This window comes from Thunnus thynnus, chromosome 22 (genome assembly GCF_963924715.1).
Source record: "Thunnus thynnus chromosome 22, fThuThy2.1, whole genome shotgun sequence".
Taxonomy (NCBI): domain Eukaryota; kingdom Metazoa; phylum Chordata; class Actinopteri; order Scombriformes; family Scombridae; genus Thunnus; species Thunnus thynnus.
Genome location: NC_089538.1, coordinates 9,649,128 through 9,676,088, shown reverse-complemented (window position 1 = coordinate 9,676,088; position 26,961 = coordinate 9,649,128). Strand labels below are relative to the sequence as shown.

Here is a 26,961-nt window from a genome sequence, read left to right as displayed (position 1 = left end):
GGTACCATGAATGTTTTAACCTAAATTGGGACATTTCACTACAGACCACAAATGTCAACTTTATGGGGGTGCTAGAGGAAATGTCAGGGGATCACCTTAGGTAAGATCATCTGGGAACCATGAATGTCTGCACAAAATTTTGTGCCAGTCCATCAAGGTGATGTTGAGATCCCTAGGAAATAAAAATGTCAACCTCATGGTGGTGCTAGAGGAATAGCTAGACAATCGGAGGTCATTAGAATGTATCTTCTGGGCACAAGGACAAATGTACCAAATTTTAATCCACCAATAGCTGTTGAGACACTTCACTAAAGAACAAAAATGTCAACATGCTGGTGGTGTTAGGGGAAAGTCAGAGAATCCTCAGAGTCATTAGGCTTCCCCTCTGGGGACCATAAATGTCTGTAAAAAAATAACAGCAATCCATCCAACAGTTGTTGAGATATTTTAGTCTAAACCGAAGCGGTGGACCAACCAACCAGCCAACCAATCGACATTTGCCATCCCTGGAGCTGAGCCACTAGCATGTCCAGACCGACATTATCAGTGTGAACATGGTTTTAGTAACTCAGAAGCTAATAACTGAGAGCTAAATGACAGCAATACCAGACACTGTTACAATGACAAATGAGAATAGAGAAAAATATTTAAACAAGAATTACATCAGCATGAATATATACTTTAAGTTCACGACAGACAATCAAGATGCCACAAACTCCCTCAGATTCAGAAGCAACCTATAAAACATCCTGAAGCTATGGACCATTGCTCTGTCTATGCAGCCACTCCATCTTCTTTGACAGCAATAAAGTGAAGACTGTGAAAAGCACATTACGGCCCTCCCTTAAAAGAAAAAAAAAAGCCCACATCTTAGCCACGGGCTGTCTACTAGACATAAGAGAGGATAAATATTGAGTGAACCCATTCAGCATTCATACGCACTTTAGAGACATTTGCCCTGAAAAAGCCTACTCCCGAGTATCTACAAAATATGGTAGAAGTTGCATGTGTAATACAATTACACTATTAAAATATACTTCAGATTCTTCAAAGTATACAGATGATATATGTGTTTTATTTGTAGTCATAGTTCAAAAACTGCAGAATAAGTACTGAACATGAAAATATTTAATCAATTTGAGAGCCTGACTTGTTGCCAGTTTCAAAGATCAAGCTTGGTGCCGCCCTGGTTTTAACGTTGTGGCGCTTCATTTGATGTGAAATGTTTTCATTGTTTTATTTCTGCCCTGAACAGAAATGTGGTGAAAGAAAATAAATAGCAGACATATGATAGGGATTTAGAACAGAGAGCAGCATGATTGTGCGAGTCTCATTATGGTTAATACTTCCAGTACTTCTAGCTCATTAATTCAGGCATTCCCACTCAGCAAATGAGTCATTGGCAATTGATAAACCACTTATGAAAACTACGGAATTTGGGTCATTTTTAGCGGCGGATTATCATTTTCATCAGTCACGTTTCTTCTTTCACCTATGTCTGATTATGATGTATGTATATTCCTTCAACAGAGAGGCCGCAGGTCAGGGTGAACAACAAAATTGCTTCCCTGGCTTCGACTGGGATTCAGCATCTAGCTCAAGGACACTTCAGTCCTGCAGTGCAGATGCTTGCTGGTACCTGGATTGTCCATCTAAAGATCCAATCAAAAGTGCTCTGTGCTATGTCACAGCTATGACTTCTTCCTGAGAGGTCACCTACAAGTATGTTCACACTTACTGTATCTGATTCCCATCTGGAGTTGAGTGAGAGGGTGATGTGGACAGACCCCTCTTCATCAAACTTTAAAAAGTTGTGAAAACATGTCTCCATGTTTCCTGCAGCACATAGTCTAAGCTAGTGGTTCAGCAGTGCAGTTACACAGATAACAGTTTGCCAGGAACAGGAATTAGGTTCACATGTGGTTTGTCGTGAGCACTTGAAGATGGGGCTGTCAGGTGCAGTGACATGTAATTTACTGAGGCAACAGAGCGCACTTCATTCCAATTTCAAGGACTCTTTTTATATCTAAAATTGATAGGGGCCAGGGATCTTGCTTTGTAAGAATTTGCTATTCTGAAAACGGATGATTGTCAGTCACCTTGTAAAGACATTATTTGAGGGGTTCATAACAATATTTCATATATCTGGAAAAAACATACAAGGCTAGGAACAAACAATTCAAATATACATGTTTGATTGAACCCAAAAGAAATTCACAAATAAATTACATATCACTGCTGTCTTATGAAAACATCTCTTCAAGAGCTAAAAGAAACATCCTTGTTTTCAGCTTTGTAACAATGCATTTTCAGATAATCCAATTGGTTTTTAAATGTTTTTTTAAGCTTAAGACGAAAGAGAATTTTCTCAACCAATTAAGGAACATTTAATCTTTCAGTTTATCTGAAATATTTAAAATCATCAGAATTGGCAATACATGATTGTCATGCAACAATGATGATATTTGATTCCTTTGACACTAGTATGAAGAAAATGTTAAAACATGGAGATAAAAGACCTTTATCTCTCTCTTTAGATTGGTATATTAGCTTATGTGCCAATTGTGTATTCATACTGTCAAAAAAACACCTGCAAGGTTAAAATTTCCCTCCTTTTTATCATTTTCATTTACGGTGGAGCTGTCAATCACATATTCAGGAGCAACATAAGAGTGTTTCTCCTGATGATACCTGACAGTGATGGACAATAGAGGATTCTGTGGTAAAAAGAAAAATAAATAAGTAAAAAATCAGGAGGGGAAAAAGTGATGTTACAGCTAAAATTCTGCAGCATTGCCTCTTACATCCTAAGCACTGATGCATAAACGCAACCTCGACTCCTTCCCAAAATGATCAGAATGCTGACCCATGCTGAAGGAATAAATGTTTCCATCTACTGGTGGGAAATGTGAATTTCATGTGGCTTTGTGGACAAGTAAGCAGGCAACATCTCAAGTCAAACAACCACTCAGCACCTCTATGTATAGGCCGCTGTTAAATACCTTTCTTTCTGTTGGGCGTAATGACCAGTCAGCTGTCTGCATCCTTCACAGCAAACTATCATCACTATTCAGGCAAACTGTCAAGTGTCAGTGGTTTCAATGAAATTAACTAAGGATCTGTCCAGAGTGCCCCCATTCATTATTACATCAACTCAGCTCAAAGTCAAATGGGCTTCAAATCCAGTGTCTCTCACACAGCCACATATACAGACAATCGCATGCAAAGAATACAATGAAAAGTAGTTTCATTTACCTGGAGGGCAGCTGCACTCAGGTGACGCTTGTCTGGCAGTCCGAATCTTGACTAAATTTTCATAGGAGCGCTGAAATGTTAAAACAATGCAGTTTTCATTCATTTGCACTTGATGCTTTGATTAAAATTTAAGCATTTGAGGTAATTTCTGCATAACTGAAATAGTGTCACTTCGTGGGTTGTTGAACCTGTAAAAAACAATTAAAACAAGGGGAGCAAGTGTGAGATCCAGTCTTACCTGAGAGAGCAGCTCATTCACTCTTTGTTGAATCAATGAATTAAAATCATCCATAGAGTAGCCAGGGGCACGGATGAAGGTGTGCTCGCCATTCCCACTCTCCAAATCCACAACCCGGTTCTTAATATCAGTTGTGTTAATGCTCAGAATGATACAAAAGGCGATGGAAGCCACTGAGCATAATGACGAGATTATGTTCAGCACTGTGGTGCGACAATATTGTCGCTTCTGAGGCGCCACTTCTTTCTCCATTTTTTCCACGCACTTAGATGCTCCTCTCGCCTGCGCGGTCTTCATTTAACTACAACTACACGCTGTTGGGAGCAAACTGCATCTGGCGCGGAGTCACGAATTTATGGCACACTGTTCAGTGTGAGTGCGTGTGCCTGCGACGGTGACAGATAGTTTAGTGAAGCCCACTCCGCTCCAGCCAAAGCGAGTCAACCTGTATGACGGCGCGTCGGGGGGCTTCTGCAAACTTGTTGCACCGAGCCTTGCACAGTAGTCTACAGCAGAGGAAATTGCTATTATGCGCAATAAAGTGGAAAGAGAGACTGGGGAAATAGAAACAGCGCGCATGTAGTGGAGGCAGCATTACCACTCACAGCTTTTCCACGGTGCAGGCATGCTCCCCCTCATTACAGCCACAACACGCCTCCAATCTGTCCAGACTGATTAACATAATTTATTGATGCGTTCCTTTTTCGCACTTACACTCGCCTACAGTGGCCATTAGTTGACATAAAGTGAAGTTAGATTGTATTCCTGTCAGATCTCCACTTACGGAACAATGCGTAAAGATAACGCTTGCATTTTGTAAAGTTGTTATTCCGTACACTCACCGCAAGACAACAAGCGCAAAGATAATAAATCATTCATGCCATTTTCATGCTGTTTAAAGTTGAGTTATTACGTTTTCAGAAGCCAGTATAAGGCAACAGTCCACATTTTCTTTTTGGCTAAGGCGCTGCGTAAAAACGCGTGAACATCTTAACGCTCTTTTTTGGAAGAGTTGGGTAGATAAAGGCACACACTAAACTTAATAAATATGATAAAAGAGAACATCTTTTGAATTCTTTGTGTTCAGTAGACCTCATGCTGAGAGGAAAGAGGCACAAAGCCCTGCGGCGCTCAGTGAGATGCGCCTGTGGGGTCGCTCTGCCTCCCTTAGGACTGATTGATTCTCTGAATTCTGATAAGCTGTTATTCAGCTTGTATCTCGCATATTGGTTATTATAATAGCACATTAGTAAACAATGCACACAAGCCTTCATTATGTTGCACATTACGTGATAGCCGCAAACACTGATGACAATTCCCTGATGGAGAAGGTAATTTCTGAGAAGTGCCAGCAGGGCTCTTATATAAAATAGCGGCTGGAAATGCAGAAGTGAAGAATTGTTCCAAACATTCATGCACTTTGCATCAACTGTAATGCACATTCATAATTGAACAGTTTGTCTGAATGGCGCAGTTATATTTACAAGGCTTTTGCACCACCATCTGGCTCACATAGGCATCAATACTGTTAATGCATTAATGCTGAAGGCTGCGATATGACGCCGGTGTGCAGGTGGTTTCAAGCTATATTTAATAAACATCAATAGAATCACATCTCTCTCTCTCTCTCTCTACACGTTTTCAAGACGCCAAAACGCATTTTGAGTGATTTTGAAGTAATTTTTCGTATGCAGTCAGAAATTCTTAATGTGCAAGGGACTTCAAATATCCATAAACCTCCCACGGGTCCTGGCTTCTTATCCTGACGTTCCCCTCTCCAACCTTTTTGCATTTTAATGCACCTCGGGGAAAATATATCTTCACTTAGATCACTCAGAGAGAATGAAGGAGCTGAAGTGCGCAGACACAATATTGTACAAGAGTCTGAGTCATCGATGTGATTCATCAGGGACACACTGTCTCCTTATTATACTTGCCAGATAATTAATTATATTTTACAGTAATCAGATTTATAAAATAACTATTAGCAGCTCTGTCTTCTAAACTTCAAGTTCATATCTGCCCCCTCAGATGAGTCAAGACTGTGCTAAATTATCAAATGAGAAGTTATAATCTTTCTGGCTTGCAAAGTTAAACTACAACCATCACTGGAAAATTATTTTTCAGATGAAGTGATGTTGTTCAAATGCCACATCCAGTGGGGGAATGTGTCTACAGAAGAACACATCCATTTAAAAGAACTAATGCATTGCTTGCATTGTTTTCAAATTTGTGTCATTTAAGCAAAGTAATAAATTAATATAAATATATTAATAATAAATTCATTAGATAACAGTAACAGCAAGGCACTGAAGTGATTATGTTACATAACCTGCAGGCTTGGAGTGCAAAACTTATACCCATAATGCTTCATATAATAAGGGGAAATCCAAGACCCTGCACGCCCATATTAAACCCACACAGGTGATTTGAATTACTTTACCTGATTAGGCCTCTTCTCAGGGCTGTGTGGGTGGTACAGACTGCTTGATTGTCATCTCCATTAGTCTCCTATTAGCTTTGTTGCACCTCTTAGGGCTGGACAAATTACTCCTTTATGATTGTTATTGGTAGAGGAAGACATAATATAATCCCCATGATTGCTTCACCCAACCTGAGCAGAGGTCTAATCAGCCAGAATGATTAAAATCACCTGTGAGGGTGTGCAGGGCCTTTATCAAAAACTACAGACAGGTAGTATGTCCTGCACATATTCAATGGGACCATGTGAACTGTGTGAATGTGACCCATTTTAGTTATTAGAGTGCATTTCATGTATTTCAATAAGTATTCATCAAGGTTAGATCAGGTAAGCCAGCATATTAGGCCCATACTGACACACTATCATTAAATTACTTTTTCATATTTTGTCAACTCCATTGTTCATTTGTGCTTTTTTAAATATATATATATATATTGTTAGTTAAATAATTCATCGACTTGTTTATAGGGCTAAAATAGCAGAAATGTCCTGCAATTGCAAATCAGTTGAGGCTCCTTGTATCTCTTGGTCTAAACTGCCAACCACCCCAAAAGAATCTAAAAGAAAAACTGAATATTCATCTTTACGACTACTGAAATAGTTAAATCAAATAATATTGAATTTAGCTCTGAAATCTGAAACATCAATAACTTAGCCTACAGCCCTGGTTCTCAATCATAAGACCTTGAAAAGTGTAGCCTATAAAATACGTATTTTTACTCAGTTTACATTCAAATCTGAGACTGCTTCTAAATGTCTTATTAGAACAGTTTTCTCTCCATTAAAAATCAAATGTCGTTTTAAAATGTAGACGCCGAAGAAAATAGACTGTAATGATCTAATGCACACTCCTCTCTGTATACATCTTTTTAAAGCTTTGTACGCCATCTAGTGGTCAAAAGTAGCAGTAACCTTGACCTGATGGATTAAATCATCTATCATTTAACATCTGGGCCTGTGGGGAGCAAAAAGTGGGTTTATCCCCTTTAGTTTAGTTTGGTGGTAGTTACAACGTCACAATGTGCAGGCTTGTAGCCTATCTCTCTCTTCCTCTCTGTTTTTTTTTTTTTTTTGGACACGCTACAAAGTGACAGATGGAGTCCTGCGACCCAATTGCACCTCGCATATTCAGCATTAAAAAGAAAAAAAAAACAGTAAAACAGTGACATAATCTCACTAGAGCAGAGCATTAACATGTCATTTGGTTTGACAACAAGATGCACACAGGACTGTTGGACAACTTGGTGCCTTTTTTAAAAGTTGCAACCCCACTTTTCGTATCAGCACAAGAGGCCTGGAATCCTCTTCACCGTCCAGAGATGCGCATCATCACGATCTGCGTCCTCGCCTTGACAACAGGCCCCGCACAATCCACGAGTGTTTATTTTTAGAAAGCTCTCGGCCGCTGCGTGCTACCGTCGTTCAACACACATCCCATGTTCCTCCGGTCAATAATTCATATGCTGTAGGCGGCCTGCAGCAGAGAAGAGTCAGAGAGCAGGCGGCAACAACTCCCGAGCCACAGGACGCCCCGATAAGCGCACAGTGCGCTCCGCCTGACGAGCCATGCAGCCTAAAACTATGAAGCAGCAGAATACACAGCATGGCAACAATCATCAAGCCACGTCTATGAGGTGAGAACATCTATTTCTAATGTTTTATGTAAGGGAAAACTGTAATTAATGGGCTGTCCTCGACGAAAACACAGAATATTTGTTAGAGACTTGCATGCATTTTGTTGTATTTTTTCAAATTTCACATTATTTTCAGTGGAATTATCTGTTGTGATATGTCTCCAAATAATGTATGCTCAGGCTTACTCCTGCAGGGGATTTATTATTGTGCTATAGGTTGTAAAATATTGTTATGAATTAAAATATATAGGCATAAATACAACTATTTATCCTGTTTGATTGTATTTGTGGAAAGGCAGAAACTCAGACAACTTTGAGAATTTGACCTGACGATGAGACAGCATCAAATTTCCCCTATTTTATTCAATTGTAGCTTATTTCTTTTTTATTGCCTTGTCTCATGTAAAGCACTTTAAATTTCCTCGTCTTAAAAATAAACTTGTCTTGTTGTCCAGGAGGCACTCCGGCTCTCACAGAGCACAGACTCGGGCCTCCATGGCCACAGAGTACCAGGAGAGGTTCCTTCCACCCAGCTGCCACAAGGCTGTCATCACAACCTCGACACAGATAGACCCTTACCATCCGCTGAAGGGGACCGGTGCTGATATGACCACTTATGTTAGGTAAGCTCTGTAGTTTTTGTCTAATGTCACTGGATACATGTTGATAAAAAAATGCCATACCTTTGGCCAAATTACCCTAACACCTACTGACAAAATAATTCCTGGGATGTGCTGAGTTTGAAGTGTTTTAAATACCTACATGTATGTGTGTGTATATATATAAATATTTCTAAAGCAAAAAAAAAGGAAATCTCACATCATAAGCTTGTGTTTCAGGTCGTACTTTGTGGCCCAGAAATGGATAAAAAATCCACAGAAAATCCAGGTCCCACAGCCGCCTGTACAACCCAAAGGCCACAGGAGATGCAACAGCGCTCCACACAATCCTGCACGCTTTGTGGCAAACCAGAATGCATCCCAGGTGGAGGACTACACGTCGGTGTACAAACGTAAGCAACTTGAAGATCCTTGGTGTCACACATTGCAGAAATATGAAACAAATGTATAACATCCTGATTTAAATTCTCTCTCATTTTTTAGATGATTTCCAAGCGTGGAAAGCAGACAGGCGTCAGCCGTATAAGGTGAATCACAACTTGAAAGTCAACCAAGGATTAGTTATCACAGATGATGCTTCTAAGGAAGGTCGCTCCCAGAAAAATTCTGTTCCAGTTGCAGGAAACTCCCCACAGGTGCAAAAACCCCTCCCTTTTGAGAGCATCACAAGCTACAGATCTGATTACGTCACCCATCCAGTGCAGCCCAGGGTGACTAGGGCTAAGCCTGTTTACCAAACCAACAGAGGTCTGCCGTTAGAGCGTCCAGTGTCTTGTAGGACAAAGCAGGCTTGGGACACAAACCCAGACCCTTTTGACGAAGCCAGTGAATTCCTTCAGCAATTCAAGAGATGGTCCCTTGGAACCAAGTTTCACACCCAAGGCAGAGCCAAAGAGTCCAGTCCACCAGCAGACCACAGTGGATTCCTCTCCACAACACATGCAGACTACACGGCACATCGGTGCCAGCACACCAGGCCAATCCTGCCATGTCCACAAACCTGTGAGAGAAGCAAGGAGCCTTTTCAGGCAATGACTACCCAGAAGGAGGATTACAAAGTTTGGGACACACCACGATGCCTCTCCACTGACCATAAAGAGCTGAATTGCCCCAAGAAAACCACCTTCTCTGTACCTCAGTCTGCCTCACATGCCGAGACCTCCAAAACAACTCCTAAACTTGTGAACCTCCGTCCCAAAATGGAGCCGAACAGAATCTGCAACGCCAACTGCAGCACCACCGAGAAACCTCAATGTCCTGCTGAGAACGGAGCATTAGCCGGCTTCAAATGCATGTCCTCGGGGAATGAAGAATCCAGGATGTACTGGGCCACCTCACTGGACAACTCTGGAGGAGTGACTTGTGAGAATTGTGAGGAACCATCTCCAGCACACCAAATAATCAGCTGCATGGTGTCTAGCAGTAGCTAAGGCTTCCTAGAGACCAGGCTGCTGAGGGGATGTGGTGCTGCCACACATGACCTCAAGTACTTTCTACCTTCATAACAATAAAAGCCATCAGAATGCACTGAGATTATGTAACGGCAGCTATTTTTATACTAGTAAGCATGTCACTGCTACTACTCAGCACATCACATTTTGAGCATTATGTAATCTAGAAAACTGTAGACGATTCATATGCAGGTCTGGAAACAGGTTTTCACTAAAACTAATTATAGACATAAGAGTCATTGTTTTCCCTTCACACAAACTTGATAAGAAGCACAAACTTTGTTATAAATAAGCATAAACATAAAATAATGACATTTTATTAAAAAAACAAAAAGGCATCTTCAAAAGGAAATGCCTCAACTCGTCCATTTCATGACTGGGAGAACTTTCAAATGAATTATATTTACATCATGTACAGAATCTTTTTTTTTTTTTTTAAAAAAAGGCTATCAATTTAAAAAATGTTGCCAAAATGTCTCTATGCATAGCAGCAATCCACATTATCATGGGGGCTCCAGTGCAAACAAAACAAAAAAAAAAAAAAAAAAAGGGGACATTCTGCATTTTAACAAGTTTTCCATTCAGTTCTCTTCCAGCTTAGTAAACATTAACACAAACTGTCCCCTTCTCATCACATCATGTAAAGATTACACAGTTAATTAAACGTGTGTTTGTCAAAAAAACAGTTTTCAGCAACTGTCAGTCTTCTTGGAAGCGAATGTGCTTATTAGCTTCCTTGGCCCGGGCTATGATGATTTTTTCTGCTTTGGATATGAGCTGAAATGTGACAAGAAACAGAAAATAAGATGTGACAGCAGATAAATGGAGGTGAATACAGCAAGTGAAACGACTGTATTCCAGGTATTCCATATCCAAAAATGAATTAAAGCTGCTTTGAATATATGCATCCTAAATTCTAATCACAAATATAATTATTTTTTGTGTGCATTTTTATCATTACCATATTAAACAGAGTATATGCAGTCTGTATCATAATGTCACAGCTAAAGATTGTACACCCCAAATATTTGGATTTCTCACAAGTTCTGTAAGAACTTTTACAATATACTGTTAACAACCTTTAATTTATATATGCAAAATGACTGATCAACTATTTATTGTTGTTTACAGTAATACGCATGTGTACTGTATGTATTTTTATATTTAAAAGTTTAAAGGGTGATCTCACCTTCTCTGTGCCCCGCTTCTTTTCCCTCGGACGGTTCAGCTTGACTTGACGGTCCACCAGGATCTTCTGCCAGTACCTTTGCTCATGGTCACCTTTGAATAGATTTCCTCTGTTATGTGTATTTCTTGACTCAGAGTTCAATCAACCAATCTTGAGCCTTTGAGTGGTAAAATTTTAACTATTAAATCTTTTCAGAAACACAGAACTTGAGATGAGATAATGGGCACTGTCCCAATAAATTATTTTCACCGTCATCAATTATGGAAACCACAGCAGCAGCTCAGTCATCCCACACCGTCTCCTCGTGTATGCATGTGGGCTACACAGACAGTAATACACACAAAATAAAATTACACTTTTCAATAAGGAAAAACAAATTCATACCTGAGAGAATCTCGAGTTTCCAGCTGTGTTCGTTCTGTAGTTCTGCTCTTGTGTCACTGACGGCTTTAGCTTCCTCTGGAGTATGAAAACGGATGTGACCCTCAGCATCTCCCTCAATGATGTCAATGTATGCCACTGGTGATATTTTGGACAGAGCTTCCTACAGGAAAAAAAGGACAAACAAACCCAAACAAAACCCTGTGTTAATAATCTTACAGATCCATGTGTCGGTAAATAAATGACACCTGACAGATTAACCTGTAAAATAAGATTTCAAATAAGATTTCATTGTTTTGTGCTGAGATACTTCCTTGTAATCAACTTTACTTTGAATGAGGGACAGCTTTACACAGTAAAGAATCAGCTGTTGGTAATTATACAGTTCTCAAATATAAAGTTATCATTTTTAATTAATCAAGTAAGTGTGACACAAGCAGAAGTGTCCACTGCTGCTTGTTTGGTGAATGATACAGCAGATACATTTTAAACTTTTGCATTATAAAACATAATTACCATTTAACCATTTTGTTTTGAATTCACAAGTGGGTGTAATTATTTTATCCTCTGATATTATGCTCTTGAGCCATTATGGAAACTAAATAACCAAATCCAGATCACAGACATGTGCATATTAGGACAACTCCTGGTTAATTGTCATGGAAACTGATTCAAAAACAAATATGTACACACTATTCTAGAATGGAGACAGTTAACAGCCGAATAAAAAGTTGAATAATTGTGAGTAGTATCTTGTTTAGTCATGACTTGATGAGCAAATACAGATATAGGTGAATGCTGTTAAGGCTGATGAGAGTGCAATGAGGTATACTGTACTTTGATGAACTTCCTCCCTGGCAGCGGCTTGTTGTCTGTAATCTTCATGATGACACCACTGGTAAACTGAGGACCCTGGTTGGTTGCTTTTTCACTCTTCTCATCTATAAGAAAAGAAGAAAAACACACAGAAATCAACTGTATTCATTGGCACTCCTTTTAATAAAGTGAATACCAATCCTTCACATATATGCTACCCAACACTTTGATAAGACCCATAACTTCTAGGTTTCTTAGATTTTGGCAATTCTTTACAAAATTCCATTTGATGAGTTTGCCGTGATGACATGATGTCTAGACTGTCTTAATGTCACCTTGCTCAACACTGGACCAATTTCTAAAATTGTTGTCCCCATTAGTCACTTAGACACAATAGATGGGAAAATAGGGAAGTTTCCTTTTAAGGACACAAATGCTCAGGTTGTCTGAAATAGTTTTAGAAGAAACTGAGTTTTTGCTGGAATTTCTGCTGATGTACTTTGAAAACCACATTTTAGCATCTCTGCTTTGTTCCATATTATTTTTTGTTATAAGCACACATGGGAGTATTCTAATAGGTTCACTTCTCACATTAAAATAACTGAAATGCAACTAAATGTATTGGAACATAGGGTGTATATAAACATTATAATTTTTTGCTGATCATCACTTCAAAGCATGAAATACTTCAACTAGAATAACTGAAATGACCATCAATAAGAGGCAAATCTCCCCTGCTTATGGCGGTTATCTCAGTCATACTAGTACTCAATTATCGTTTTGTTAAACAAGGAAAGTTTAAAGGCTGTAGGCTGAACTTGAATTACTGGAATTAGTGGAGACAAGACTCACTGTTCCCATCTTGAGGCTCATTGTCCATCTCCATTAAACTCTTGTGCTCCTTGTGATCAATCTTACTAATGCACTTCTTCAGGGACGCCATGCTGCGCTTTTGCAAGGTCAAATACTCCTCCTTCAGTTCAAGCCACTCTTTTCTTAATGCAAATAAAAAGGAAGAAAGATGTCATTTTAGTTGTAATGGGGGTTTCACAGATTAATTCATTGTTGTTGATGCGTGAAGAAAAAGGGATGTAGGATCTTACTTTGGTAGGACTCGGAGCGGGATAACTTCCTCCCCGATTTTCAGTTTCTCCTTGTGTTTCTTTTTTCTCTTTCTCTTTGCTTTGACTGTTGAGTCATCTCTGTTTTCTTTTCCTTCCTCAACACCTCTTTCTTTCACGCTTTCAGTGGGCGGATCTACTAGGGGGAATAACACAGTTAACAAACTCATGATTTCTCTGCTGCAAAAACAAACATGTCGTCATACTTCAAGTATAGTGAGAGTGTAATGATCATGTGAATTTGTAACGTGTTGGTAATCCACTAGCACATACCGTTGCTCTTGGTCTCTCTCTCCTTGTCTCCAGCTTCACTTTCACTGGTCTTTCTCATCTTAGATGGTAGTTCACTTTCTGATCCCTCTGCTGTCTGCGACCTCCGTCTTTTTTTCTCTGACAGTTTCCCCAGTGTTTTCTGACTGCTGGCAACCTCTTGTTCCAAATCCTCCGCTACCGAGCGCTTCCTCTTTTGCTCAGATGGCTCTGCTTCCATCTCCTGCTCTTTCACTTCTTCTGCAGAAGTCTGCACTGTGACACCTTCTTTCTTTTTCTTCTTCTTCCGCTTTTTCTTCTCCTCTTCCTCACCTAGAGTATGTGAATGTCAAGAAGTGGAAATAACACGATTAGTCATAACAATAGCCTCTCTTGTTATTACAAAGTGTCTAATGAATCAGGGATTTAGTTGGTAGGGAGAAACCGATCAGTTGTACCTGATGGGGGATTGTCGGCTGGCAGAGAAATGGGCTTCCTGCTTTTTGTCTTGGGGAAAATGCCTGGCTTCCTGGGAGCATCTTCGGGAGGATTGTTCAGCATCTGTTTCAAAAATAGAAGTTTCCAAATGAGTTTTCTTCCTGCCAAAAACAAACACTGGACTGACATGAATGATCACATATCTCAGGCAATGGAGAAATATTAGTGTCACCTCTATGGCTTTCTGTGCTTGTTCCACTGTCTCAAACTCGACAAAGGCAAACCCCTTCGAGTCACCAGAGGACTTGTATCTTGGGATGCTGATATAAACAACATTCCCGCATTTTGTGAACACTCTCTCTATCCAGCTGTGCGTCACATCCTTGGGCAAAAGTTCCTTATAAAACAAAACAAAAAAATAGAGAGAAAATTATTATTTTTTGATCCAAGACTGTTTTTCTGACTCCAGCAAACGAGTGTGAGTCTCCCTACAATAAAGGATTCAGTGTAAGGTTTCATTCAGATACAACATAGATCAAATTACTGTCTCATTTTATCAGCCCTGTGAAAATCACATTAAGATAAGAATAGAATTCTTTTTACCACATAGACTGTGCGGCTGTCGACATCATTTGGTATGTCTCCAATTGGAAGCTGACGCCTTACTTTATTTCCCTCTAGATTAACCTGAAACACATAAAATAGGACACATTTGTGTTGTTGTGCGTCATTTAATCTTATTTTGGATCATTGTATAACCTCCCAAATCATCCAAACACAGTGAGAATATGACAGCTTTGAGGTGTTTCATGAGAATCATAACAAAAGATATTCATGACAATGTTCTCTTTGCAGTACCTCAACCACAGAGGAGTTTTTCAACGCCCTGGCAATCAACTTGGTGTCAGTTGTCAGCTTCTTCATTCGATTGAAGCTTGCCAACAGGGATATATCAACGTCTAAAACACATTAAAAAGACATTAAGTTTAATGTTACGAGCAAAATCCAATGACTTTATGTCAACACTTGCATAAAAGGATATGTTCACTCTGTCTTAATACTCACTGGGGATGTGCCGTCATCATAGTTTCATGCTACTATTATCATAGGTAAAAATATCACAGCAAACAGTATTTTCACAGCGTTTCCTGAAATCCTACTATTAGAGCTAAAATACTGTTTGTACACCATGATCACCTTGGATTCATTGAACAGTGGTCTGTATGTATCAATTTTGTTGTACTCTTAATCAGAAATAACGTCAAAAGCTGTTTAAACTCTGTTAACAAAAGTAGGTTGTTCAAAGTTTAAGACAGTTGAGTGGAAATGACTTTAAATGCAGCTCAGTGTCTCTTAGATTCTACACACACATTTGTTATTTGAAAATTCATTAAGTTTCCCTGATGAAATTGATCAATTGATTTCTGGACTGAATTACTTTGTAGTCAGTGTTATCTGCTGGGTCTTAACAGTTAAATTCATTTTTAAAAAGAAAGAGAAATTCGTGAGTGCATACATAACATGATAACAGTTATACTGTGCTCTTATAGGCAAGTAGCACTGACTGCTGCTCTACACACCTACACATCACTACTAACAAACACCAGCAGAGCTGAAGCTGATCAGTGAGGAAGAATGTGATGTGTGCGATCTTGAGGCAGGAAGTTTGTCAGTCAGATAAAATACAGAACTCTTTCTCCCTGAACATTACAACTTAACACCCATAAATTGGCCACACTTCAATGGGTTGATAGATCATGTTAATATAGAAAGTCTTGGCCAGAATAGCCAGAGTTCGACAGACAGGAGCCTCTTTTTCTGTGCTGTTCTCTGCGTCCATTTGACCAATAGAAAGCTGCTTCCTTGCAGCTAAACAATATAACTCTGCTAATGAAGGCACACTACTTTCTGTTTGGCGGTATTGATACCATCAGCATGTTTCACCGAGGTCGTTCGTAAAACGGTATATCGGCACATCTCTCATAATCGCATGTCATATGTACACTGAAATAGTTGATCCTGTAATACTTCCTTCTGTTCATACTGGCCATAAACTGAGGACATAAAGGGAGGGATCATTTCAGCAACCAACAACTCTTTATGTACACATGGCATGTGAGTACTATACTAAGACAGACTCAGTCCTTAAAGGATAGGTTTGGATGCATTTAACAGACATGAATGAAGTGGTAAATCTGAGTTATTAACAGCCCCTTACATCCATCATCTGACTCGTCGATGAGCTTTTTCAGAAAGCGGTCCTTGTGAAGGTTGACGTCCCCAAACCAGAACTCCACTTGCTTCTTCACATCACCCAGCAGCTGTTTGACACGGGACCTCTTCTTCTTCTCTGTCTCCTTGCTCTTACTGCTGGGTTCTTCAGCACCAGCATCCACAGCTCCCCTCTCTGTGTCAATCATCCTGTAGGTTTGACTGCAACACAGACCAGGCACACAGTAATTAGGCCTCTGAACTGTCTCTATTTATATTACTGGTCTCTGAAACTGTCGAGCAGCGTCTTCATCTTCGGGAAGGACATGTCTTTTCATGTACAGAGCAGATTTGTGGACTGAGTTACACTGTGGAGTAACTAATTGTATTTCTAAGTCAAAGTTGTTATTTATTAGCTGTTTAAAGAACCTTCACCCAATGTGCAGGATCCACAGGTTAATTGTGATTTAACAAGTAAATTATATAAGTTGGTAAAACACCGTTAGCGTTGCATTTAGCAGCTCTTTACTTAGTAATCAGTGCAGGTTGCTACCGTTAGCAAACAGCTGTCGACGTTATTATGTCAATTCGCGGGTAGTGGTATTTTAAAAATGTTGCAGTCATGCCCACTGCAACTGTAAACCCGCCAAACCGACACTTAAACATTGAGCTGGCGTAACTATTTACAGAACTTACCCGGTATAAGATGACGAAACAGTCCAGTTTAATGCGCAGCATACACAAAACTTACATAAAACAGCAACTAGCTAGCTGGCTATCTTCATATAAACGGCATTGGTTCGTTCAGTGAGATGGCGCAGAATTAATTCGTCATACGAGAACAGAAACATGAAAGCCTTATTTTTTCCCACCCGCATTCCGCTAAGACCCGCCCTACTCTGTCTCTGATTGGCTTGTACTCGTTGCCATCGTTGATTAGATTGATTAGATTTAGACATGAAGAGTGAGATGGTTGCGTTAGAATATCAGAGTCCGAGCCAATCAGATGCAGATTAGGGCGGGTCTTCGCAGAATGCGGGTGGTTAAAAAAATAATTACCAGAATGATACCAGAATAACAACTTCCGGTCAATTATTTCAATGTAAATACAAGGTTGAATTACAATATTTTATTGATAGTTGTACACAAGCTGATAAATAATCAGTGGTGGAGAGTAACTAACTGCATTTACTCAAGTACTGTACTTAGGTACAATTTTGAGGTACTTGTACTTTACTTGAGTATTTCCATTTTCTGTTACTTTATCCCTCCACTCCACCACATTTATTTGACAGCTTAAATTACTTTTCAGAAGAAGAGCTGACAGAATGGAAAATGTAACAAGCTTTTAAAATACAACACATTGGGAGAGTCTATGAGTTGTTAACAGTTCCACCAAATAGTGATTTTTCCCTCTAAACTTATCACGTGGTTTTATTTCAATAAATGTTCAAATGATCCATTATTTCATAAAAAATTAAAGATTAGAGAAAAAGTCCAAAAACTGAAAACAGATTTGTGAATCAGAACTTTGTTTTTTCTTCTTTCCTCTCCCATTAATCATCTCACAACCGCTCAGATTTATCTGGTGACCCTCTGGAGGGGCCCGACCCCTAGGCTGAACGTGCTGCTTACACACTGACTTTTACTTATGGAGTATTTTTACATTGCTGTATTGGTACTTTTACTTAAGTTAAGAACCTGAATACTTCTTCCACCACTGTAAATAGTAATAATAAAATAATAATAAGTAGTATATGTAACATATGTTAACAGTGTACAAAACCCTTCACAAGAGTAGAAGCATTGACAATCAAAATGAACATGAATGTAAAACAATTCATTATAATATATCAATAAATAGACAATATAAATAGATAACATTCTAAATAGTCTAATAGTGTTAATTGCTATAATATTTTTAACATCTCGTTTAACATCTAAAATGGTTTCACTTCCAGCTGACAAAATGTTTGTGCTTTTATTTGGAAGAGAAAAAAAACACATCCGGGCTTTAATCTACGTATCTGTAATCGATTAACCTTTTTCCAGTAACGTAAGTAACTGAAAAGATTTTTTTTGTTTTTGTTTTTTTTAAACGCTTTTAATCGCTTGAAATACCCCACACGATAAATCAAAATACGCAGAAAGATTAAGCATATTTACAACTTTATAAATAAGCTAGTGTAGGAAAGGCGTCATGGCCGGTTAGCTCAGTTGGTTAGAGCGTGGTGCTAATAACGCCAAGGTCGCGGGTTCGATCCCCGTACGGGCCAACTTCGTTTTTGAAAACAACACAAAATGGAAAGAACATACTAAATCATCTGTTACATCTATCGTTATAAGTAAACTGCCTTTTGAAGCTTATTCTAGTCTTAAAAATCTCTAGCACCGTATTAGTGTTGCAGTGTTTTTTATTGAGTCATAACAAGGGCTAATCTGATTACCTCTACCAGGGCCCGAAACGGAGATAGGGCTAATTCAAAGCAACCATGTGGGTGAGTATTAAGAGTTCGCCCTTCAATAACAATTCATTTGAAATGTACAATGCATTTATTTGAGGAACAATTCACTTTTTGCAGGGATTGGGGATTTTGTGTTTGTGCATTAAGCATGAGGAGGACTAGTTCTTCATTAACTGTGCTGTAACATTACCCTGTTTTTTTCCTTTTTCTTTTTCTTCCACAAAACATTTTATTTCCCACAAAACCTCCTGCATCAAAACAGACATTTAATCAATCGCTTCTAACATGAGGCTAGTGCAGACTTCAGTCTCTCACAGGTTCAAAACGTTTTCAAACTTTTTGAGCTTCTTGCACATGTCGTCCTCAGTGCAGCACTCAATCCTGCTCTTGATGAGCTGTGAGAGTTTTTTGTAGAAGGTCTTCGCCCACTGGGCCTCTAAGCAGCAGACTGATATGTTGCACACTTTGTGGAGTACTGTCACCAGTTTCTCATTGCTGCTGTCCTCACACCTTTTGAAGACCCATTTCCCCCACGCTTCCCACATATCATCATCCGTGAAGCCTACAGTAATGCTTTCTTGGGCGGAGACTGCACACACGGACTCTGGTTCTGTGTCTGCCAAGTCATTCCATATGGCTCTGTATTAAAAGGGAATAAACAGAAGCTTCAGAAAAAATAAAATTGTTGAAATATGGATTAGAATTATTTATTTTAAAAAGTCATCCACTCACACAACTTTTTTCAGAGGATTTGGAGTCAAGTCACTGAGTGACAGCAGACCTCTGTAGCTCACTCGGTTTCCTTCCATCCTGTGGGACCACAGTAACATATATTTGAAATGTTTTACACCCCAACCAAGCTGTAAATTTTGAGGTATGAAAAGAATTTCAGCATCAGCATCTTCTATATCAATAGATAAGAGCCACACAATTATCTGTACTTAGTGCTCTATCAATATTGTCTATTCAATTCAGATTCTATTGTAAAAGCAATCATGCCTTTCCTTATTTCAACACAGACTAATTTTAGAGTAAAACTGGCCATTTTGCCACGGACATAATGTTCAGTGCAAACTTGGTCATAAATAAGGCTTGCATCCATTTAAATTCTTTGATATTTTAGTGTTTAACCTTGTAGTTTGCACTAACCTAAAAGATCTTTAAAGGCGACACAATAGTGGGGGACTTTTACGGAACATATCAAAGAAATATATTCTATTTTGTGGCTTACATTTATAGCTGGAGTGCAGTTTATCAAACAGTAAATTCACTGGAGTATAGGATAAAGGTTGCCTATGCAACAGTTGGCAGAAATAATAGTGTTTTTTCTACATCCTTGCATCCTTGTGAGATTTGAATTATTTAAGATTCAAATGTGATAATCAAGACTTTCATTTCCCCAGAATATATTATATGATACAGACAGGTGACAAATTAGAGGAAAAACTGGTACAGGTCTGAATGCTTGACCCCTAAAGTGGCTGTGGGGGGCATTTTGCTGGCATGGTTTGGGTCCACTTGTCCCCTTAGAGGGAAGGGTCACTGCAAATTAATACAAAGTTGTTCTGAGTCATCACCTTTATCCTATGATGAAACATTTCTATCCCGATGGGAGTGGTCTCTTCCAGGATGACAATGCCCCAATTCACAGGACACAAGGGGTCACTGAATGGTTTGAAGAGTATGAAAATGATGTTAATCATATGCTCTGGCCTTCACATTCACCACATCTCAACCCATTTTAACACCTATGGGAGATTTTGAACCGATGTGTTAGATGGCGCTCTCTCCCACCATCATCACAACGCCAAATGAGGGAATATCTTTTTGAAGAATGGTGTTCATCACACTTGGTATTGATTCTACAAGTCTCTGGAACTCTTCTGGAGGGATGAACACCATTCTTCAAAAATATACTCCCGCATTTGGTGTTTTGATGATGATGGTGGAGAGTGCTGTCTAACACAGTGTTATCAGTGTCAGATCCACCAGATCCCCTCTTTGTAGGGATTAAGCATTCAGACCTGCACCAGTTTTTCCTATAATTTGTCACCCATCTGTATATTTTGATACTCCTAACATGAGTTTCTTACCACAATTCTTCAAGCTTTTTTTTCACCCGTATGGCACAAGAAAGAGTCAGTAGTTCCTCATCACCAATGTTTGACCATCCAAGTCTAAAATGGGGAAGGGAAAGTATTAAATATACACTAAAGAGTGTTTATATTCTTTCTTTCCCAGGCAACCAAATAATCAACTAGTATTTGTATTCTTTTGATAAAAAATGTTTTCTCCTTTTTAACCAAAGCATTTTATCAAAAGACATCTTACCCTAGGTGGGTTACACTGTCTGACACTTGTAACACATCAGCAATGACCTGAACTGTCTCCATATCAAGGTTGTTTTCTCCGAGCCTTAAAAGTGAAAAAGTGGTGTTAGTGTATCAGCCATTTACAATCAGAAGCAGGGAGTTTTTGTTTCATGTATGCATAGCAGTATACATTACCAACATGGAAGTAAAAAAAAAAATGAAGAAGAACTTAAGTCGGTTAGGTAAGCTCAGAGAATGAGACAAAATTTTACCTGGCACTCACCAAAGACTCTCACATCTGAGCAGAAGAGGTTGAATATCTCTTAGTGCTTCAGAGCTTAGTCCCGTCCCTGTCAGATCCAGCTCTGATATTTTGCCCTTTGTGAGGTTAAGGAAGTACTTGATGGCATTGTAATCCATTTGGGAGAGTGTTTCATCACTTACATTGACTCGTAGTGTCTGTGGTAGTACAGAAAGGGCTAATGAGGGGTCCTGTTGCTCAAACAGGCAGTGTAAATGGTTTAGGATATTGGCGCCATTCTCACAGAGCATTTTAAGCTCCCTGATCATCCTCTGACGATAGGTGTCCACTTTTTCTTTGTGGAAACTCAGCCCCACCTGCCTGGACAGAAGGTTAGCATTGCGTTCAGAGAGGATTCCAGAAAGGAAGCGGTTGAAAAGGTCCAAGTGTCCATCATTTGATGTCTCTCCAGAACTGGAGGAGTGCTGAAGTGCATCAGGTAAAGGGTGGTTTGTCACTGCACAATAAACTGCAGCAAAGAATTCTTGAACAGTAAGGTGCGCAAAGGAGTAAACCTCTTCAGTGCAGCCAGGCTCCTGTGCAACCGTCTTGTCAAGGAAGGTACTTACAAGGCTGCATCCCTCTAGCGCCGCAACATCATGGTCGCTACAATAGAACAGTGTTTGATGTTCCATCAGCTTTTTGAAAGCGAGTTGACCCAGCTTCAGCACAACATCAGACAGCTGCTGTATTGCCCCTGCTCTTTGCGCTTGAAGAGCTGTTTCAGCTCTGGCTTGGGTGTGAGAGCGAAGCAAGGCCACCAGATATTGCACATAAATGTCTGTCATGGTCTTTGGGCTTTCTCCACAGAGATCTTTGCTTTCTTTTAGGATGCAACACACAATATAACAAAATGCAGGTATGTAGCACAGTGTCAGCATTAGTTCATTCGTCGCTACCACTGCAAACATCCGGTCAGCAAGGGCATTGTCTTGGAAATAACGTAAGAAGAAGTCTTGAACTTCAGCCAAGGAGAAGCCAGTGATGAGCACAAAGCGGTCGATGCAGCCCACGGGGATGTGGTTAATAGCTGCGGGTCTACTTGTGAGCATGACAGAAGCATTGGGTAGCAGCTCACCCTGCATCAGGCTCCCAAACACTTCTACCACCTCAGCGTCTTCATCTGGCTCAGTCACAAATACATCCACATCGCAGCTCCTGTAGTGTTTGAACTCATCAAAGCCATCCAAGATGATCAACAGTTTGTTGTCATTGGCCAAGATGTTATCCAGTTCTTTAGCCAGGTGCCTGTTTTTGCGCAAGACCAACTCCCGGAAGTTTGTGGGTTTGTCAATCAGATTCAGGTCTCTGAAGGTCATGTGGATGATGAAGTCAAACGCAAGATTATCCTTTTTTCCCCCAAAATCAAACAACATCTTCTGTACCAGGATGGTCTTTCCAATGCCAGCTACCCCTGTCACCAGAACCTTCTTGACAGAACGGTTTTCATTTGCGCTTAAGAAGAGTTCGGCTGGTGCAATTTTCCTATGCACTGCCAACTTCTGCTGCAAAGATAGTCGCTTTTGTCCAAAGGTCAGCACTTCATGTCTTTTTATCTCTAAGCCTTGGTGGCCGTCGACCAACAGGAGGTTGACATAATGTTCAGAGAAAAGAATTTTCTCACCGTGTCGAGTGTTGTAGAAGAGCATGCTCTCACTCCTGCGTCTAAGGACATCTTTATGCTTTTGTTTGACTTTGTTGTACTCTGCAAAAGAAAATAAGTCTGTTACACTTCTTCCTTTACCTTAATGCTTGTAACCTAAGTACAAGATCATTTGACAGTACCATACAGAACTTTATACTGTTTGAATGAGCAATGAAATGCTATTCTGAGTGTTTCAGTCATAGCATAATATTACAAAAATAATCTTGAATGTACCTATGGCATCTCTGTGGTGAGAATTACATACCTACGAACTGATGCTGATCTCTGCTGCTTTCTTTGGAGTGCGTCTGGTGTGCTTCTTGCTTATGATGAGTGCTAATGGAGAGGAAAGTCTTGGCTGCTTCCTCGCCTTTACACTCCAGGATATCCAACACTTTTCTTACTCTTGCCCGGGGCCCCATCTGACACAACACTTCCTCGCGGTCATCACGAGAGAACACTTCCCGGCTTACGAGGATCTCTAGCAGAGAGTCAATCCATCCTTCCAGTTCATCTACAAGGGAAACTCGCAACACCCTAATTGCTGTCAAAGAAGAATTACAACCATCCTTTTCAACCATAACTCTTCTGAAAGAAGTTATGATCTGCTGATAGGGACAATCTGAATCAGAGGCTTTAGATCCTTGTTTTTAAGTGACTTCCTCCTGTAATTTAGAGAAACCTGTTAGTGTGTGTCCCTCTTCAAGAGCTGACAAGTGAAATGCACGCTGTGTGTTGTATATAATAACAGGAAGCGGGTGTGGTTTCCCCCTTGACAAAACACGTAGATGTTTTTACTATGATTTAAATATGCAATAATAACTCAGCAGACATGAATGTCCTCAGGTTCATAGCAGAACTTCCCACTGCAGTAGTGTGCACGTTTTATACCTTTGCCAAAGTGCCAAAGTAGGACTCAACAGATTGGTGAAATGCTTTGACAGAAATTCCAGCAGTTCTCCTGTACACCCACTTTATTAAACAAACACATTTGAGTGCTTTGACCAAATAATGTGACAATGCGACAAAAAAGAGACAATCACAACAAACGGCTTATAAAAGGAATGTGTTTGGTTTTATTTCATGATTAACCAGGTATGAGCAGAGAGCAACACATCAAGTCACCAGCAGAGGGTCCCCATTGCATGCACATCAAATACCACCAGTTGAAGGGAAATGAATACTTAAAACCCACCCCAGTAATTATTTACAAAACTATGCACAAGAACACACATGAAAATAAATAGTTTGAAGACAAAACAAATATCTACATAACTTAAGAGCATACATAATATGTTAATAATGTTTTTCTCTCATAAAATCAAATAATCACACCTCAATGAAAGGCCAAGTAGTCTGCTATTAAAGTATGTTGCACTTGAAGATGTCTTCTAAGCATTATTGAACTGAGCACATAATGTCAAAAGTGCAAACCCTGCCTATGTGGCAACGTGCTGTACATAAATAATGATTTTAAAAACTTCCCTACTGTTTTGACCCACAACTATAATGACACAGAGGTCATTTTTACTAAAGCTGCAAGAGAGGATTATTTCAGCTAACAATGTGTGCTGTAAGGCAAAATATTTACATAAAAGAGGTTTCAAATCTGAGTCAGATTCTTTCTGAAATGTTTGGTGGACAGAATGAATTAAGATTCATTACGTGCTATAACATCACAAAGTGGTTAAAGGGACATTTTGACAAAAATCTTTCCAAGAAATATCAAAATCACAAAACAAAATATAAACAATGTAACTTTAACAACAAATTAGATTAAAAAAAACTCTACAAGCCATGTTCTTAACAAAGACTTGGATGAGTTCTGAGTGCAAAATGAGTGTCTTTTTTCCCAAAAACTATTTGCTTCAGTCATACACCTCCATTAGTGCAACCCATGCAAGAGAAATCTTAATCTTGTCCTACTTTCTATTCTGCCAAAAATGCAGTTAAAACAAGTCCAGCCCTAATTTCTTTCCTCTTTTAATGACTTGACCAATCATTGTGGTCAACAAAATGGTAGCACAGTTCATGATCTATTTTCCAGGTGGCTGGTTTTTCAGATGTATACCATTTATCAAATGTTAGACTTTTAGTCATGTTAGCTATTTCCCCTTTATATGCAGCATTATGCTGTATTTCAGTTCACCACATTAATAAAAGCTCATTTAGTATCTAAACTGTTTAACAACACTGTTTTGGAGATAATTGCAGTAAAATCACACAACTATCCAGTGGTTATCACAAATTCAGATATCTTGGGTATGCTGACATATTTTGTATATTACCTGTTACGTTGCATGATAACATGCATTTTAACACCCTATTTTGGATGTGGAATAATGCTGCTAGAATATGGAGGTGTGGCATTGTTTTTTAAGGAAAAACCCTGAAACTAAACCCAATACCATGTGTGTGGATCATGTGTCACTGACATAATGCCTCTTCATGAGTTCCCCCTTAGATATGAAACCATGCAGTCAGCACAAGTTTCTATTACTCACAATAGAAATGTTTCATAGTCACATTTGCATAATTTAAGAAAGCTATTGAAATTAACTTCAGATTTTAAGAAAAGAAGTAAAACTGAAGCCTTCATTAAGTGACATGTCACTTCTCTCCAAAACAATACTTTTAAATTCAAACCACCCATGGCATCTTAGAGGAAAGTAGATCACAACCACTTGAGGTATGACCGTCTAAAAATTCCTCCACTCTCAAGTATCCCCATCCAAGACTGTTCCCTGAAGACAGTTGTGGGTGTTAGGGTGAGTTGAAGAAGTCTCTGTTGGCATTCTGAGCACCTTCTCTGACCTATCCAGGTTGTCCGTGGCCCTCGTCTCACATCTCCATCTCAGGTGTTTCGGCAGGAGTGACAGCAGCGGTTCTTAAACTGAGGCAGCACACAGAGCTCCAGCTGTCGAACCTTCTCACAGTACTTTGTGCTGTCTCGACAGTCTGCGGCTGGAATACACAAAGGATGCAGTTTACTTACATGAATTCACTTAGAGCCTGACTACTGCTTCCCAAGATAAAGCAGCTTTTCCTTAAACATTCAGGGGAAATCATTCTGTGCAGCTAACAATAAAGTTCATTAATCCTATTTAATCTCCTAGGTTAGAGGGTCAGTTCACCAAATCATAAAACATATACTTTCTCACTTGACCTGAGTCTTATCTAGCCATGTTTTGGTTCTATGTGCTAAGGTTTGGAGATACCTCTGCTGTCACCCTATTCATTGGCATGGGATTTTACATGTGTACTGAAAAATGACACTTGATGTCAAGGTTTTAAACCACAGATCTCACTGTAAAGAATTTTCCAAAGGACTATTTTTTCAGTGAGGTTGAGTTTTCCAAGTGGATTTTTTTATCACCACAAACAAACTTCCCTTCACCTGTTTTGTTTTGGGGTGCTAACAGGAATTTTAGAAACATACTCCTAAATCTCAGCACATGAAACTGAAACTGTGGACTGAGCCCATCAAGGGAATGTAATGTGCCATGACAATTAATTTTTTCTTTCCTTTGATGATTTTCCTCTACTTCCAATCTAAGTAATTCTTTTACTACTTTATTTACGGCAAGACCTCAGAAATCTGTCATTAATATGTACATGACATAAGTTGGGACTGATGGCAACATGCTTGCACTGCTAGCATTGAGGCAAATATTTGCTGAAATGCATAGCACATTTAATATATGGTATTATACTTTATTCTGGATAAGCTATACAATAAATGATGCATTAAGAACAAAATGTTATGCAATCATGTACTCTTTGATGTCACTGAATGAAAAAAACATTTGTCTTTATCTCACCTCTGCCACAGGACAAAATATTGCATCGCTGCCAGCTAGGGGGGCGTGGCCTCCACATGCAGTGATGCTCACGCATAGCCTTGCCAGTTTGGCGGTGTGTGCAGGTCACTTGGCGTGACTGGAAACCATGTCGTCCACAGGTGGCGGTGCACTGTGTCCACGGCCCTACTCGCCAATGAAGGGCACATGCCTCTGTGGAGCAATTCTTCAGGGAGCTGGGCCTTAAAATACAAACACACACACTTTTTCAATTACATATTAGGTATCGCTACATTTTTATTGTATAACAACATAATAAATCTTCAACAGTGGAAGACATTAATTCATATTTT

General features: G+C 39.4%; 5 protein-coding genes, 1 long non-coding RNA gene and 1 other non-coding gene across 23 annotated transcripts in view; 3 read left to right on the top strand and 4 right to left on the bottom strand.

The window, feature by feature from the left end:
* LOC137174131 (collagen alpha-1(XXV) chain) overlaps positions 1 to 4,539 on the bottom strand; it is a 149,577-nt gene extending 145,038 nt beyond the window's left edge. For 6 of the 13 annotated variants that reach the window (XR_010925290.1, XR_010925289.1, XM_067579226.1 and 3 more), the window contains exons 1-2: positions 3,494 to 4,537; positions 3,256 to 3,325 (exon numbers count right to left, since the gene is read on the bottom strand). Coding sequence is in view for 11 of the 13 variants with exons in the window: in XM_067579226.1 (XP_067435327.1) it covers positions 3,256 to 3,325; positions 3,494 to 3,790 (367 nt within the window). In the remaining 2 variants the exon portion in view is untranslated. Of the gene's footprint in view, positions 1 to 3,255; positions 3,326 to 3,493 lie in introns of all 13 variants that reach the window. The other 7 variants (XM_067579223.1, XM_067579224.1, XM_067579230.1 and 4 more) reach the window with 4 other exon arrangements.
* A 2,722-nt stretch (positions 4,540 to 7,261) lies between these two features.
* saxo2 (stabilizer of axonemal microtubules 2) lies at positions 7,262 to 9,760 on the top strand. The gene is made up of 4 exons (XM_067579730.1): positions 7,262 to 7,609; positions 8,065 to 8,232; positions 8,449 to 8,621; positions 8,713 to 9,760. Exons 1-4 carry the CDS (start codon positions 7,542 to 7,544, stop codon positions 9,657 to 9,659), a joined length of 1,356 nt encoding a protein of 451 aa, XP_067435831.1. The 5' UTR covers positions 7,262 to 7,541; the 3' UTR covers positions 9,660 to 9,760.
* A 221-nt stretch (positions 9,761 to 9,981) lies between these two features.
* Positions 9,982 to 16,935, bottom strand: larp7 (La ribonucleoprotein 7, transcriptional regulator). 2 transcript variants are annotated; one of them, XM_067579727.1, is made up of 13 exons: positions 16,782 to 16,935; positions 16,093 to 16,307; positions 14,733 to 14,833; positions 14,478 to 14,561; positions 14,107 to 14,271; positions 13,895 to 13,997; positions 13,461 to 13,769; positions 13,170 to 13,326; positions 12,919 to 13,061; positions 12,088 to 12,191; positions 11,254 to 11,413; positions 10,870 to 10,961; positions 9,982 to 10,457 (listed from the first exon to the last, which is right to left on the bottom strand). In XM_067579727.1, the coding sequence occupies exons 2-13, from the start codon at positions 16,292 to 16,294 to the stop codon at positions 10,380 to 10,382; spliced, it is 1,698 nt and encodes a 565-aa protein (XP_067435828.1). In that variant the 5' UTR covers positions 16,295 to 16,307; positions 16,782 to 16,935; the 3' UTR covers positions 9,982 to 10,379. The 2 variants fall into 2 exon arrangements, with proteins under 2 accessions (XP_067435828.1, XP_067435830.1); XM_067579729.1 differs by having other exon boundaries at positions 13,170 to 13,323; positions 16,782 to 16,932.
* A 1,109-nt stretch (positions 16,936 to 18,044) lies between these two features.
* On the top strand, positions 18,045 to 26,766 carry LOC137174173 (uncharacterized). Of its 2 annotated transcripts, none has more exons than XR_010925298.1 (3): positions 18,045 to 18,141; positions 18,542 to 18,583; positions 26,641 to 26,766. It is a non-coding gene; the product is annotated as an uncharacterized lncRNA (long non-coding RNA). The 2 variants fall into 2 exon arrangements; XR_010925299.1 differs by lacking the exon at positions 18,045 to 18,141 and adding an exon at positions 18,148 to 18,430.
* trnai-aau (transfer RNA isoleucine (anticodon AAU)) lies at positions 18,288 to 18,361 on the top strand. The gene has a single exon. It is a non-coding gene; the product is annotated as a tRNA-Ile (tRNA).
* Positions 18,592 to 23,516, bottom strand: LOC137174172 (NLR family CARD domain-containing protein 3-like). Its single transcript, XM_067579321.1, has 6 exons — positions 23,074 to 23,516; positions 21,146 to 22,868; positions 20,882 to 20,965; positions 20,644 to 20,727; positions 19,283 to 19,360; positions 18,592 to 19,189 (listed from the first exon to the last, which is right to left on the bottom strand). The coding sequence occupies exons 1-6, from the start codon at positions 23,387 to 23,389 to the stop codon at positions 18,862 to 18,864; spliced, it is 2,613 nt and encodes an 870-aa protein (XP_067435422.1). The 5' UTR covers positions 23,390 to 23,516; the 3' UTR covers positions 18,592 to 18,861.
* LOC137174171 (ADAMTS-like protein 1) overlaps positions 23,862 to 26,961 on the bottom strand; it is a 103,181-nt gene continuing 100,081 nt past the window's right edge. For all 3 annotated transcript variants that reach the window (XM_067579317.1, XM_067579318.1, XM_067579319.1), the window contains 2 exons: positions 26,630 to 26,850; positions 23,862 to 25,772 (listed from right to left, as the gene is read on the bottom strand). In XM_067579317.1, coding sequence (XP_067435418.1) covers positions 25,663 to 25,772; positions 26,630 to 26,850 — 331 coding nt within the window. In that variant the 3' untranslated portion in view covers positions 23,862 to 25,662. The remainder of the gene's footprint in view (positions 25,773 to 26,629; positions 26,851 to 26,961) is intronic.